Source organism: Lemur catta, chromosome 1 (genome assembly GCF_020740605.2).
Source record: "Lemur catta isolate mLemCat1 chromosome 1, mLemCat1.pri, whole genome shotgun sequence".
NCBI lineage: Eukaryota > Metazoa > Chordata > Mammalia > Primates > Lemuridae > Lemur > Lemur catta.
In genome coordinates this window covers 102,189,987-102,207,070 of record NC_059128.1, presented here as the reverse complement: position 1 = coordinate 102,207,070, position 17,084 = coordinate 102,189,987, and the positions used below count along the sequence as shown (strand labels likewise).

The following is a 17,084-nucleotide window of genomic DNA, read 5'->3' as shown; positions in this document are numbered from 1 at the left end:
GTGTAGCCCTGAAAACATAATCAGCATTCTCAAAAATGTCTGTGCATGTCAAATTCACAAAAGTGTTGAATAAAAAATGCCCCATTCTATCAAAAGGTTTCTATCAAGCAAGAGTTATTTAGCTTAGTACAGTCTTTCAGTGATTGCATAATTTTAATCTACATGTACATAAAATTTTTAAAAACTTTTAATATTGGATCAGACACCAAAGTAAATCAACCAGGAGAAAACACACACAGTCTAAATTATCAGTTGAAGATATCAAAACTGCCAAAAAAGATGCATTTACCTAAGGCCCACCAACACCCCACCCCAATATCCACTGAAATAACCAATTTTTAAAAAATTTCTTAATAAATAAAAACATCTGAGGACAAAATCTGTATCTCCACTGGAAATTACAGAATTACAACAAGCATATGTGGACCCATGATGCCTCTAAGAAAAAAGGCTGGCAAAGCATCTGTCTGCAGCACTCATGTTGAGGATAACATGCTAAGTAAAGTTTAGAGATGAGGACAAAAACAAAAGAGGCTGCTGTCACTGCTAGCTCTACAACCAATTACCAGCACTGAATTTTGAATTTTTAAATTTCAGCATTGAAAACAAATGCTTTAGCAATAAACCTCGGTGTCTCATAGTTGTCTGACTATATCTTGCCCCTAACTCCCTGCAAACCACCAAACCAATGATCTAGGAACATAAAATTGTTGTAAATCTAAAATTTTCTCTTCTTTCATCTACATCTGAAATATTAGAACAGGAACCCACATAAACTTCAAAACAGTCCATCTCAAAGAGTAATACTGAGCACACATAAACACCATTTCATCACCATGATCACCCCAAATAAATACTTGAAAAGACCCAAAAGTGACTGTTCTATCAACTGGAACAAAAATTTCCCCTGGAAAATTTAGGGGTGGGTGGCGCTGGGGGAGGGAGAGAGAGAGACAAAGAAAGAATAAAATTTAGAATATCATTAGAATTCCCAACTGCAGAAATCCCAACTACAGAAATCTCAAAGAAACTTAAGAGAATACTGTGTATATGAAAAGAGAACAATCTGAAATCAGGAAAAATCTCTTTCAGCCACAAAACAACTAAACTAATTTTTCAAAGAAATACAATGGGGGCAACAAAGAGCAAATTGCTTATGACAAAGAAACCAAAGCTTGAAAATTTCTCATAGAACACAAATAAGAGAGAGGAGGAAAGGGCCAATGAGAGAATTCAGCTTCCAGGAATGACAGCGTAGATGGCTCAGAACAACTCCTTCACTTAGAACAACTAAAGAAACTAGACAAAATATAAACTAACTGTGTGAAGGTAATCAAGGCAATGAAGAATTGAGGAACCAAGATCCAGAGAAAAAGAAAATACAAAAAGACACATCTGATATTTGGGGCTCCTTTTTTGCCTAGACGTATCAGCAGATTCTAAAGGCCACTGCTAAAGAGGCTGGGATGAGCATAGCTTTTGGCAGACTCAGCCCTGCCTGAGGGGACAAAAACTGGAGCAAGGGCTTGCCAAGAAGGAGGAGAAAGCCCTTAAGCTAAGGATCAGGACCTCAAAAGGGCTACACTCAAGAAATAAAGGTATGCCTAAAATATTTCAATTCATAGGGTTTGATGCCCAACTTTAAATCATCTCAACTCCTGAATAAAGTGATCTGAGAGTGTTAGTACCTCTAGCATGATCATCTACCAGAAGCAAAGGTAATCCTTTCTGAGAGAAGATAGTATAATCCAGATAACCTTATAATTGTTCATAAGCAGTATCTGGCACTCAATCACAAATAGGCACATGAAAAGATAAGACAAGCCCCAAAATCAGGAGAAATAACAGACCTAAAAGCAAACCCCATGGGAACACATATGATGGAGTGAGTTAAAGGAATAAAAATATAAGATGGAGAACTTCAGCAGAGACCTGGAAACTATAAAAGAAAACAGAATGGAAATTCTAACACTGAAAAAGTCAATAAATTAAATTAATAACCCAATTAATGCAGTGCTGCCTCTCGTCAGAATGTAAGGTCATGAGAGACTGTTGCTGTTATCCTAATAACAAAAACAGGGCAGATAAGCTATAATACAAAACCATAGTTTTTTTGAACCTATCAGAGAACAAGAATGAAAAGAAGCCTAAACAAACTAACTTCCATTGGGGCAGAAGAAATATTTGAAGGGATAACAGCCAAAAACTTTCCAAAATTGATTAAACTGGTCACCTCAGAGACACAAGAAGCTCAACAAGCAGGATAAATACAAAGAAAACCGTAACTAGACACATAATAGTCAAATTTCTGACAACCACAAATGAGGAGTAAATCTTAAAAGTGGCCAAAGGGGGAAGCTAAGCATATTACCCACAAGAGAAAAGTAAGACTGACAGCTGACTTCTCACTAGAAAAGACAGAGCTAGTGGACAATGGGATGATATAATTAAAGGGCTGAAAAAAAAAAAAAAAACTACCTAGAATTCTACACCCTACACCCAGCACCAACTCCAGAAAAATTCAAAAGTGAAAATGAAATACAGATGTTTTCAGATAGATAAAAGCTGAGAGAATTCATCCCCAGCAGACCTAACCAAATACTAAAGGATATTCTCCAGGCATAAGAAAATGATCCCAAATGGAAGCTCAGAGACATAGAAAAAAATGAAGAGCAACTAAGAAAGTAAATATGTGGGTAAATCTAAATGAATGACATAATAATAATGCCCAGTGGAACTTAAACATGAACAGAATGAAAGACAACCACCACATAACATAAAAATTGGAAGGGACGGACAAATGGAATTCAGGTGTTACAGAGGCCTTGGACTGTCCAAGAGTGATTCAAGCAATACGTCAAAGATGCATATGGGAACCACTAAATGAATAGTGAAGGAAATTATAACTGAGAAGCTAAGAGAGAGGGAAAAAACTGAATAACTTAAAATAATTTTAAAAAAGGCAAGAAAAGAGACAAAGGGGAGCAAAGAATAGACAGCAAATAGAATAAAATGGAAGATTTAAAGCCAAATATATCAGTTATTACATTAAACAGACACATTCTAGTATAAAGACAAAAATTGTCAAACTTAAAAAAAGCAGGCCAGGCACAGTGGCTCACACCTGTAATCCTAGCCCTCTGGGAGGCCGAGGCGGGTGGATCGCTCGAGGTCAGGAGTTCGAGACCAGCCTGAGCAAGACCCTGTCTCTACTAAAAATAGAAATAAATTATCTGGACAACTAAAAATATATATAGAAAAAATTAGCCGGGCATGGCGGCGCATGCCTGTAGTCCCAGCTACTCGGGAGGCTGAGGCAGTAGGATCGCTTAAGCCCAGGAGTTTGAGGTTGCTGTGAGCTAGGCAGACGCCACGGCACTCACTCTAGCCCAGGCAACAGAGTGAGACTTTGTCTCAAAAAAAAAAAAAAAAAATCTTAAAAAAAGCAAACACACACACATACACTCACACACACAAAAATAGGTCACAGGCCAGGATAGGTCACAGGCCAGGCACGGTGGCTCACTTCTGTAATCCCAGCACAGGACTCAGAGGTCAAGGTGGGAGGACCACTAGAGCCCAGAAGTTCAAGACCAGCCTAGGCAATATAGCAAGGCCCCCATCTCTAAAAAAAAATTTTTAAATTAGCTAAGCATGCAACTGTAGTCCCAGCTACATGGGAGGCTGAGGTGGGAGAATCGCTTGAGCCTAGGAGTTTGAGGCTGCAGTGAACTATGATCACACCACTGCATTCCAACCTGAGCAACAGAGCAAGATCCCATTTCTAAAAACCAAAAACAAAAACAAAATCTAACTATGCACTACACACACAACATAAATATAAGACTACAAAAAGTCTACATATAAAAGAATAGAAACATTTAAACACTAACCAAATGACAGGTGATACAGCTATGTTTAATATCAGAAAAATTAGATTTTAAGGTGAATAGAATTACTGAAGATAATGATAAGAGTCCATTCACCAGAAAGATAACAATTCTAAATTTCTATGTATCTAGTAATACAGTCTCACAACGCAAAAAGCAAAAACTGACACAACAAAAAAGGTGAAATAAAGTATCATGGAGGGCAGAGACAAGAAAGTAAATATACTTACCTTGGAATTCCAGAAAGAAATAATAGAGTAGAGGTAACAAAGAAATAAAAGAAGAAAATTTTCCTACCCTAAAAACGATTACTGTATTCAGAACAAAAGTACACTAAGTATAGAGAAGTCAAATCATACACACATTTTAAGTTAAAATTTGAGAGCAAGAAAGACAATAAACTAATTTAAATAAAACAAGCCATTCTACCCACCATTCAGTATAAGCATGCAACATGAGATTTGAACTTGTTCTCCCAGTTTAGCGTAGCTCCAGAGTGCCTCTCTTAGCATGATCATCTCACCACACTGCAATTCCAGAGTTTTAAAAAAATGTTTTTGTACAATAAGTTTTCCATTTCATCTGGTAGTCAACAAAAGAAATGATCTATTCCAACACTAGAGGAAAATCTATCTATGCCCAACTTATTGAGATATAGAATATGAGCCTCGAACTTCAAGTTTTTCAAAGGTATGTTAAATGGGAGTTATGACAATATGTAATTTTCACATTACTTGATGAATTTAAAGCTGATGATGTCTAACTAAAATGCAACTGCACTGTACCAGGTCTTTAAAAAATGAATGAATGAACTTCCACCTAGTCATATCCTGGTGAAATTTCTAAATCTCAAATCACTCAGGCACATACAAAAATCTACATACATAGTTTTGTTTTTTTTTTAAATGTGGGTACCTAGTACCTTGTAGACATTAACATTATGCACAACATTAAATTCAGGGGGGAGTACTGTCTACTGAGGTGTGAAAGAAAAAGACTGTGACACAAGAATTTTATATCAAGGTAAAGCTATTATGCATATGTGAGGCAAATGTGAAAACTTAGGTGTGAACAAAGTGGAACTGCCAAGTACCACAATGTTATCTATGACATTTCTTACCTACGAATTTCAATGATTGACATATAAGGCCAACTCTAACATCGAAAAAATCTCTACTTAACTACAAGTAGTCTGAAGAAAAAAGAAGTCAATCCACTCTTTCACAAAGCTTCCACAAAATTTTTTTTAAATAAGGATTTCTTCAGAAAATGGCAAGCATTAACTCCTCAGAACTTCCCAATACACACAATCCTGAAACTTATTTCTGTGGCTCTGAACAAACTCCAGAGAGATCAGTCTTTCATAAAAGATATCCACAACATCTAACAGGAAATTAATGAAGTCTTAACAACCAAATATGTAATGATAAGATTAATTTTCAAGCGCTGAAAATTGGAACAAGCACTATCTCCAACCTCTTTCCTACCAACATACATAGATCAATCTTGAAAGATTATCTGGCTATGATTTCATCGTCTAATGATCACCTCTACACTACTTAACAAATGATAAAATTCAGAAGAAAAATGAACCTGCAAGAAATGGTTTACCCATCAAGAACACTTCTGTTGCTTTTGCCTTTACTCTGCCTCATATCACTCTTCACTTTACCCTCCTGACCAAAAACAAAAACAAAAAAAACCTGCCATCTAAAAAAACCTACTCATGGCCTAAGAGCTCCAAAACCAGCTCCAGTCCTAAGAAACTTAGCCAAGTATCCCAAACTAAACAAATCCTTATCCTCCTCAACATAAGCTCACTCATTTAACAACCTAATTACACACAGCCATCAGATAAAAACATAAACCAAATCACATTAGCATTATCTAATTTTCATGACTTTTTAGCTAGCCTCTCCATCTAGTATATAAAAGCAACAACAACAGTTTACATTTAATGAATAAGATAAGCCAAGGTCTCTTCTAACCATGGACACATATTAACTCATTCATATCTTATCTCAGCCCAGTAGGGTGGGTGGTAAATTATATATGTCATTTTCAGCAAAGAATTGCACAGAATTGTCTTTGTGAGCCTTTGCTCTCCCTGCCTAGCACCCTAATCCAGGGCCATAACATGCCTGCAGAGATAAGGAAAAGAACCAACATTACTTAGCACTAGCCCATTTACTCACACAGATGTTTCTTGATAAACATCCACAGGCAAAATGAACTTTATCATTTTACATAATTCTTATTCTAGGCATTTATCCAGCTTTAATCGTGGTGTATTCTTCTGCAGACAGAGGAACACCTCCTTGCTTTGGAAACCCAACTATGGATGTATGCATGTCTTTGCCCTAGGTTTTCTTTTTCCTTCGTAAGTGGTATAAACTATTCTCATGCCTTGAACTATCACCTTTATCTGATAACTTGTGACCCTACATTTGTAGCCTAGGCATCTCATCTGAGCCCTGATTCTGTAATACCTTTACAGAGATGTTCTGCTGGCATCTCAGGTTCAAAGTATACAAAATGGAAATCATATTCTGTCCTCAAACTTGTTTCTCCTGCTTCATTCTTAATCCATTTTCCACTTTAAATCACCACCGTACCTCGAGCCAAACTGGCATTCAAGTATTTGATCAAAAGAACATAATCACAATAAACCAAAACTGTTCATTGTCTTAACAGAGGTAACAGCATGTTTCAATTCCTATTTGTTATTCAAATCAACAAATGAAATATTTAACTTCTGATTTCCTTCAAAACAGAACAGTTTTAAAACTTATGAATCCACATCAGTTGAACATAAGCAATGGTTAGCAGAAATCAGATAAGCAGACTTGAATTACTCAGGTTGCTTAAACCACAAGAAGCCATGAGAGTTTTAACAAGTTATAAAGTTTTAAATTGTTTTCACTCTTAATTATGTATTAATTTACATTTATAAATGAACCACTGATTCAAGAAAAGATATAGAAACATGAACAAAAGACAAACTGGCAATTCTTAGAAACAACATAAATCATCGATAAAAATCCAAAAAGATACTCAATCCATTAATAATTCTAAAATAGGCTGGGCGTGGTGGCTCACGCCTGTAATCCTGGCACTCTGGGAGGCCGAGGAGGGCGGATCATTTGAGCTCAGGAGTTCGAGACCAGCCTGAGCAAGAGCGAGACCCTGTCTCTACTAAGCATAGAAAGAAATTATACGGACAGCTAAAAATATATATAGAAAAATTAGCTGGGCATGGTGGCGCATGCCTGTAGTTCCAGCTACTTGGGAGACTGAGGCAGTAGGATCGCTTGAGCCCAGGAGTCTGAGGTTGCTGTGAGCAAGGCCGACGTCACGGCACTCTAGCCTGGGCAACAGAGTGAGACTCTGTCTCAAAAAAAAAAAAAAAAAAAAAAATTCTAAAATATAAAACTTTATACTTCTTGCTTCTATCAAATTAGCAAAGAGTAAGAAGCCTTAAAATAGCTAGTATGTTGGCAAAGGTGTGGGGAAACAGACACACTCTCATTTGCTGTTGATAGGAGTGTAAATTAGCTTTTTGGTGAACAATTTAGGAATTACTACCAAAATTTTAATATACATGCCCTCTTGCCTTACAATTTCGTATCTACACACTTATTCTATGGCATACTGGCACATGTGCACAATGACATTTGTAAAATGAGTTCACTGCATCATGTGTCTGCAATCAAAAATTTGGGAGCAAAAGGAAATGGGTTAATTGTGACACATCCATAAAATATCATAGGGCTATGAAAACAACTGTGATAAACACATTCACATAGAAAGATGTCCTAAAAAAAAGCTGAAAATCAGTATCCACAGTGTAATCCAACTTTTTTGTTATGTATGTGTACCATGTATTTTAAGTATATAATCGTACACATAAAACAGAAAGTCCATAGCTATTAAAAGTGATTACTCTGGGGAGAGGGTTGAAATGTATAATTTCACATTTTATTTTACCATAGTATTTGAAATTTTATGATGTTTTTAATTTTTTTAAAAAGCCAAATCAACAATTAAATTTATCCAAAAAGAAAAACCCAACTTACATATTTTAGCAATCAGGTTTAGCAATGCTGTTAATAAAGACATCACTACATGTACTCACTATTAAATTGGAACTAACCAATCAGCACTCACGTGCACAGATGGAAGTAAAACTAAACAGAAATCATGCAGATGGGGGGGAGGGGATGAGTGAAATCACACCTAATGGGTACAAGGTAGCCAAAACATTTGTACCCCCATAATATTCTGAAATTTAAAAAAAAAAAAAAAGAGGGCTCAGATGGAAGGTGAACAAAAGAATAGACAAATGTCCACAGATGCTCTTCTACCTTTCAAACACTTTTCACACCCACTTTATAAGAGCCATTCTTTCAGGAATAAAACTTTCAAACCATTAAAAAAAAAGAAAAGAAAAATGCCACAGCCACAGGGGTAGGGACCAGCAGAGAAGGAACCATGCCCTGTCACGCCCCCTCCCTCCCCTCTTAGTCACATTTCCTTTCCTCTCACCTCAGGCATCAATCTGAAACCATACTAACTTAAAGGGAGATAAGACTCCAGAGATCTCTGAAATAAGATGTATGTCCCAGACAGCTTCCATATCTATAGAATGAGGGGTAAAAGAAAGGGCTAGAGGCAGGAAAGATCCATTAGCCATAAAGGAGAAGGGAAGAAATCTTCCTCAAGCTGGCTGAGATAATTATTTCTGTTTATGGGAAGAACTTTGTGTTCTTATGCTTATTTTAAGTCTCCTTCCTTGCAACTGTCATAAACTCCTGTTGAGGACATTCCCAAGACAGTCCTCCTACCCACTTATGATCAGCTACAGGCTTAGAAATTAGATTACACTGTTTATTAGAACTGCATATGAATTAAAGATAGAATATGAACAAGGACCTTTGGGACTCTGAGAAACTTATTTACCTTGATGCATGGACTTTGAAAATGATTGCTCTTATTTCCTGGTCTTCCAGTTATATTCTGGATATATGGAATATAATGGTTGAGTTCTATATAGATGAGGTACTATAAACAAAGGAGTTATCACCATAAGAATTTCTGCACACAATCCCTTGGATATATAACACTATATAAATTTAAAACAGTTAATAATCCCACCTCAAACTTCAAAGGCACTCAAGAATTGGCCAAAAAGATCTTCAAATTTTGGTTGCTGCATTTAAAGTTATGTTATGAATAAAAAATTGTAAATGAAACTTATAATTTGTTATTCTATCCCTGAATTTGTAAGTTATGATACTATTATCTTAACTAGATCTCACTTACAAAGATACACCTTGGTAAAATTTTTTTCACTCACTTATTCTATAGCAGAAAATAGAAACATTCTGTACTCAATTTCTATGTAGTATCATTTCAAAAATTCACTCTGCTCATGACTGCCCAGTAAGTTTTACTGGCTATTCCTGACCAATAATAAATTCAGAAAACCAGTACAATCAATCTTCAGATCTCCAGAAGACATGGGAGTAGCTGCACCCCGAGACAGCTCTATTATGAGCATTCTCATATATTTAAACATTCTAATACTCACTCAGAGGAAATGAGAAATAACTCCCTCTTGAGAACTCTAGTCTACTGGCTTTATGAAACTCAGGACTACTCTAAAGATATAGAACCAAAATTATGAGAGAAAGCAACACTATTCTTTGATCAATGGTAACACTGATTCCAGAATGTGTTTTTCCACTTACAGCAGTAATGGCACTTTCTCTCCACAAATCAAGTTATCTATTATCTATCTTATCACTGTCCTCAGACCAAAGGCTTCCTGAAGACAGAAACAGGTCCAATTCATCTTGGTATTTCCACACTACATAGCTTTGTACATGATTAGCCCTCAAAGATATGTATTTGCAATTAGCCAAAAGTTACTTAAACTTTTAGCTTTGGCTACAGAATTGTCTGACTTACTGAAAAATTAAATTTAAAAGTTCTTCCTATAAAACAATTCTAAAGAAGGTGAATTCTAGTGGTTCTTTTAAAAATGAAAAGCAAGAACACATGATCTGAATTTCAGGCTACTGAACTGCTAACTCCTCATCAAGAAGAATTCAAGTACTGATTTCAGTAAGATAAAACATATATAACCACCATACTTCTCTGCCCTTTCCTTATATAGGTGGTCAAAAAGGGAATTAAAACCTGCTCATTTCAGCCAGCTCTGTAACTTGGTCAGTTTACTTTATAACCCTTCCAAGCCTAAGAGGAAGCATCAAATACTTCTCGTAATACTGTAACTTAAAATATCTCACAATTGCCTAACTATGAACCTATATTTCATGAACTCAGCCCTAAAGGTATTTTTACACATATAAAATAAAATCATATACAATCATTTACAAGCAATATAAAAGAGTTTCCCAATCATATCCTACTTTACACCAGAAAAAAAAAAGATGTACAATAACTTGAGCTTTACAGAATGACAAAAGGTAATTATTGCATCCAAAACCAGAAATGACCAGTGTTCAAACACAAGAACTGAATAGAGATTATTTAGCTGAGATGAATCCACTGCTCGATTTTACAGACATCAGAATAAGAGAAACTTGGAGGTAGAAAGGATCTTTGACATTACCTATCAATTAGCTCAGCCCTTCAGTTAACAGATAAAACAGAGAAGCAATGGGACCTGCATTTTAAAATAATGGCCTAAAGCACTCAAAGTTCACAATTAAAGGTGAAAATATCTTGAAAAAGTTGTCAAAGTATTAAATAATGGCATTATTCCTAATGATATCATTACGCTTCTAAAATAAATGGAGCCCTGACCCCCATATACACACAAAAAATATCTTTTCACCAAATGTGAAAAGTAAATCCAAATGTGGGGATCCAAAATATAGAGGGGAAAGACCATTGCAAGATGTTAATCACACCATTCTTTATCATAGTAAAATAGTGAAAACAACTGCAATATCTGTAACCGGAGAATACATAATTAGCAGCAGTATGCAGAGTAATAAAGAACATAGGCTCTGGAATTGGAAAGACCTGGATGTGAAATGTCAACTTCTCCACATAACAGCTGTGAAACCTCTGCAAGGCACTTAATAATTGAAACTCAGTTTCCTCATCTGAGGAATGTGAGGATATTAACATCTTCCAGATTAAATTTATGTAAAAGAGCTTGGCACAGTGCCTGAAATTGAGTGTTCTATAAATACTACTTTTATTGGCCACTATTGATATTATATTTGTTCCCTGGAATATTACACAAACATTTTAAATAATGGTTATAGGAAAATCTCTATGTACTGGCATGAAAGGATCTCCACTAAGTCAAAAAAGCAAGTTGAAAAACAACAGGTAATATGATCCTGCTCATGGGTAAAAAATAAAACTATACACACATCTGTAAATGCAGGGGTGGGGAAGTATTCTAAGTGGTTATTTAAGGATTTAAAAAGGGAATTTGTTGGTATAAGTGATAAAACCTTTTACTTTATATATTTCTATATTGCTGGAATGCAAACATGTATTTAAGTATTTTTAAATAAGTTTTTAAAAATGAAATGATTTAAAGATAATTTAGCAACAAAGAAAAATGATATGTTAAGGGAACACATTTAAAGTTGTGTACATACCATGATTACAATGTACAAAAGATGTGTCGTACAGACACCAAATGAATGAATTATACCAAAATTATACCAGTGGGTCTGAATGACTTCTATTTCCAAAATTTTTTGAATCAAAGAACTCTTCAATCTAAATGAATTCAAAATTTAGGCTCTATTTTAAAATCACCTTTCACTAGCCTGTGTTCCATGACAAAGTCAATTTTTTTAAATCTTAAATACAAAACTTTTCCTCACCTAACTTAGCTCTGTGGTCAATATGATCTTGCCTATTGCCATTTCCCCTAACTATTCTCCTATCATTGGTGCAATTTTACCCAGAAGCCAAAACACTTAGCAATGACATGGTAAATACCTCCCAATCACATGGAAGTCACTCAAAGTGTTCAGAAAGAAAGACTATTAAATACATAGAGCCTCCACATGATGAGATTTATTAATGTTACTCCAGTATTTTTACTGAGGTAGAGAAAACTCCTAAGGGAGAAACTAGCAATAACCAATTAAGCCAAAAGAAAAAAAATCTACACCTTCAAATTATTTAATAGATATAGTATATTTTTAAAGTTCATAAAGAAATACTAAAGCCATTCTACACAGATGTAGTACTTTACATTTCATAAATAATTTTACACCTCATTTTTCTGACAATCCAGTTAGGTAGGCAAGGTATTATTCTTGTCTGCCTATAGACCCAACTATAGGCAGATAGATGTGAAGCTACAGAACCATGAGTCGTACCCCAAATCTTCATATAAGTCTTTTTCCACTATCCCACAGCAAAACTCTGTATTAATTTTCACAGAGTTTACAAAGAGCAGTCACATTCCTTATCCCGGAATTCTATGATCTCTTTTATACCGTATCCTAACAGACAGGCAGAGCAGGGCATCAGTCCTTTTCTATAGACAACGCAGTAAGATAAAAAATCTTTCCAAAGATGACAAAACTAATAAACACTAAAATAGCAGCATATCCAGGAGGACAACCAAGCTCACAAAGTGCCAGAAAACGAAGTAATGTGAAGAGTGGCTGAAGGAACAAAGGATGATTAACTTAAAAAGGGTAAGGCTGGGGGTGGGGGGGCAAAACCCACATACAAATGCAAACATACACACATGAAGTCTGTCATGAGACATGTGAAGGGCCATCATACAAAGAAATCAGATTTGTGCTGTATGGTCCTAGGAGTCAAAAACAAAACCAACTCAACATTCATTCAACAAACATTTATTGGTTATCTACTCTGTGCCAGACGCTTGTGCTACACGAGGGATGTAACAGTGAGCTAGACAAGTGCCAACCCTGAGGAGGTTAAGACTAGCAGAGAAGACGAGAAAATAAGCAACAAGATAAAAAGTACTCACAAAACTACAGGAACACAGAGAATGATGACTATAACTCTCTTTAGGGTAGGGAGCTGGTAGAAGAAAATTCACTGACTAGATGAGGAGTTTCAGAAGTGGACAAGGTATGAAGTGGCTTTAACAGAAAGAAAGAACAAGTGCAAAGGCATGGAGAGGTGAGGCTCCAGTTAATCTGGAATGGTGGGACACAAGGTACATATAAGGCACGACAAGAGATGAGGTCTTAATCTGGGGTTGGAAGAGTAGTAGTAAAGAACACAAAGGGCCCCACAATCTCCACGCCAAGGAGTTTAGACACTAACACCCAAACTATGTAACACTATTAAGAGATTTAAGTAGGAGCATGGCATGCTCAGGAAAATATTTCAGAAAGCTCATTCCAGCAGGACAGACTTCTAAACGGTAATAGTGGAGACAAAGAGGTTAATTATGCAGCCACTATTGTCAGTCCAGATGCGGATGAAGATGAAAAGACATAGATTCAGATTCAAGAACTATCTGTGAGGTAAAAATCAAACACAACCATTGGCCATGGGAACAAGGAAAAGAAGGTCTCCCGGATCTCAACCTGGGAAAGCGGATGAACAGTGATGCCCACAGCAGGTAACATAAGACAAATCTATGCAATCATTCCAACAACATGAGAGTCCCAGGCCAGGAACTGGTTTGTTATTGTTTAGAGAAAGGGGATAAAGGAAGCAGGAGGGAAGAGAACAAAGATGAGTTTACCTTTGGACTTACGTAACACAAGGTGCCTATTCAGCGAAGCTACTGAGTGGTACGTGAAGAAAAGTGGACTAGGAGAGTCACTGGCTTACAGGCAGCAAATGAAGACAAGTAGAAAATAAACAAAATGAGATCAACTTTAAATACCAATATTTAATGAGTGGGTAAAAGAAAAATCTGAAAAACAAATGAATCCATCAGAGAAGTAAGAGAAGAATCAGAGGATAGGGTGATGCCAAAAAAGTCAAGGGAGAGAAGAGGAAAAAATTCAAGGAGGATGGGAAGGATGAAAACTACAGTTAAATGCACTGCATAACGCAAAATTTTCTAACAGAAGTTATTCAAAACAGGAATGGACTACCTTGTGAAGTCATCATTCACATCATCAAATAAATGGTGTGGGTAGAAGCTATAGAGTCATCAAAGCAGGATATTCACTCTGAATAGAAAATATTTGCACTGCACAGGCTGCTCTGTCATGTCATCTTCCCTAGGTCCCTACATATCTTTTCAGTAATCTGCCCTTCTTTCCTTCCTAAAACCAGACTGTGTGCCTAATCATTTCCAACGCTCCTCCATTTCTATCACCAGCCCTTCACTCCTTCCTTTTCCCTTCGCCTCCACATGCCCACGTCTACCCTAAGATGCAAAAACACCTTCAATTTACCCTGTTGTGGCACACCTCTATTTTTCTCCACCTTTTACTACTGAACATCTCTGCTCTCCTAGCATCTACTTCCTATAACTCCCTACAAAAAGATTTGAGTCTCCAATTCTACAAGAAAAATAAAACCACTAAAAAATGACATCTGATTTACTGACAGCTTGTTCCAGTTGCTGCTTACTCAGTTTTCCGTTCCCTTGATCTCTTCCGCAGTTTGTGACAGAACTGACCAACCCCTCCTTACTGCAGTTATTCCTTTCGCTTTTGTAATGAGGCATAGTGGCTTATAGAACGGACTCTGGACCAAGAATGGAGATTCAGATTTGTGTTCTAGAACCAACTACACCACTAATTAGCTGTGAGTCTCTCCACCTCCACTCCTCCTCACCAGTCAGATCTCACTTACTCTGAGACATCCTGACATCCAGACTAGGTTAGGTCACTCCAGTACATACTTTCTCAAAACCTACCGTTCTCCTTTGTAGTGCTAATCACAATTAATTACATAATTAGCAGTTGAATGGCTATCTTTACCACCCACACAAGAGACTGTAAACTCCATGAAGACAGGGAGCATATGCCTTGCATCTCATCAGTGCAAAAAAAAAAAAAAAAAAAAAAAAACCCATCAATTTGTTGAAATAGATGTTAAGACCACTTCCTAAGAGACAGCATTACATTATTTTTATTAACCTAAATAATAAAATTATTAGCACTTTAGTTACTTACAAAATTACTGACAAAACTTTAACACAAAACTCCACCTATTATCTTAAACATACATAATATGATGCACTACATATAAACTTATGTATAAAACTAAACATGAGTAAAGAGGAACTTGTTTTCTAAGATACATTTCTCTTGTCCATCCCCATAAAAAAAAAAAAGAGAGAGAGAGGAGGATCAATCACCTACATTTCAGAGCCGGAATGTGTGTGCTAAAACCATCATGTGCCAGTGTGCATCATGACATGAGAGATGATAATTTGATATTAAAACACTATTGTTTGTGTAGCCGTTTAGATAATACTCATTGGTACTTTAGGTTTAAAGCTGTTCTTTAACACTGGCAAAAGCCATGAGCTACATATATACTTTGCAAGGAAATCAAAAGTTTATCAGCCAAGTTGCACTGCAGTGTGATCTTACATTTTATTTTCATATAAATCAGAGAAAAACAAGGAATCATTTAGCAATTACAAGTTGCCACTGTGCCTGATTATTTTCAAATGTAAAAATTTCGTATCTCACACAAGCCAAAGTCTGTCAAGTTTTATGATATGCCGCCTTGGTCAAACAATTTTAACAGATCAAACACTAATCTGCCCTTCAACTGCTTTGAGTGTATTCTGCTCCTCAACTATACCGTAAGATCCTCACCAGAAGGCTTAGCATTTTTGTTAATTGGTTCCCTTAAATAAATAGGAATGCAGGTGATTTCAGCAATCCTTAATATTTAAGAAAAAAACCTGAAAACGATTTGAGGTTCAATACGTTTATATAATACCACTTGAAAACAACGTACAAGTACTTAAAATCCGATGCCTAGGCAATTCCCTAGGTTAAGTGTGGTTAACAGGCTGTAAATATAGTTGCAATCCCCAGGAAAGAAGAGGCATTTCATAACGGAAACACGAACAGATACAATCACTCGGAGCCACTCTCCCTGGCCTCATCGTTAAGTCAACACCGTGGGTTGTGAGGGGCAAGTGTGCCCCTCGACGCCCCCTCTCTCCGCAGGCTCGGGCTCCAATCCCTGCGCGAGGGGTCCCTCGAGGCCAGCCAGCGCTCCCTGAGACTTCAGAAGCTGGGAAATCCCTAGCCAGGGAATGAGGAGTTCAAGCCCCCTCCCCCTTCCTTTCCTGAAAATTAATGAATTGGCCGTACGATTGTTTATTTAATGAGGTGTGTAGTGGCCTCTACTGGTGCTTGTGTGAGCACAAGAATGTCCCACTCTTACAAGTGGGATGAGCCTGGGGGAGGGGAGAGAGGCGAGGGGTGAACCTGCCTCTGGGTACAAAGCACAGAACTAGACCCCGGAGCCCCCGACCTGCCGCGGGCGGCTGCCCCTCCCCCGGTGGCGACCCCTCCCGCCTATCCCCCTCTCCACCAGGCGCGACCCCCTTTTCTCTTTGGCAACCGGCGCCGAGGCAGAGAAGTTCCTGCACGTTTCCTCCAGGATCCTAAACAAAAACACCGCAGCCGCAGCCGCCGGAGCCGGTGCCGCGCCCCCGCCCCCACCCGGCGCCCCCCAGGCCCGCGCCCGCCGCTTACCTGGGGACTGCGGCGGGGAGCCGCTCCTGGCGGCCGCAGCGCCCGGCGCCCGGCGCCCGAGCAGCAGCAGGCAGCAGAGCCAGAAGGAGGAGGTGCCGAGGAGTCGCCGGGCGCCCCGCTCCGCCGCCATCTCTTCCCCGAGAGTGAGCGGCAGCGGCGACAGCGCCGCGGAGCCCTAGCCGCCTTCCCTCCCGCGCGCCTCAGCCGGTCCTCGCCGCAAGCTCGACTCCCGCGGCCGCCGCTCCAGCCCGGCCCGGCCCGGCCCGCGCGGCCCCTCTCGCGGGAGGGGAGACTCGGGGGCGCCTCCCTCCTGCAGGGGGGCGGGGAGGGGAGGAGAGCGGAGAGGGGGAGTCAGTACATTCCGGGCCGGGGGGGTGGATCGGTCTCCAGGTTCCAGGCGCCGCCACCCGCCGCCGACTCCGGCTCCACACACCAGCGCGAAGGGGGCGGAGACCGCGGGCGGCGGGGGCGGGGGCCCGGGGCGCGCACACACGCACACACCCGCGCACGCGCAAGCGCG

General features: G+C 38.5%; 1 protein-coding gene across 2 annotated transcripts in view; it reads right to left on the bottom strand.

The window, feature by feature from the left end:
• NEO1 (neogenin 1) overlaps window positions 1–16,883 on the bottom strand; it is a 196,125-nt gene extending 179,242 nt beyond the window's left edge. Inside the window, exon 1 of one of the 2 annotated variants that reach the window (XM_045531562.1) lies at window positions 16,565–16,883. In XM_045531562.1, coding sequence (XP_045387518.1) covers window positions 16,565–16,694 — 130 coding nt within the window. In that variant the 5' untranslated portion in view covers window positions 16,695–16,883. The remainder of the gene's footprint in view (window positions 1–16,564) is intronic. The other variant, XM_045531570.1, reaches the window with a different exon arrangement.
• Between the last annotated feature and the right edge of the window lie 201 nt (window positions 16,884–17,084).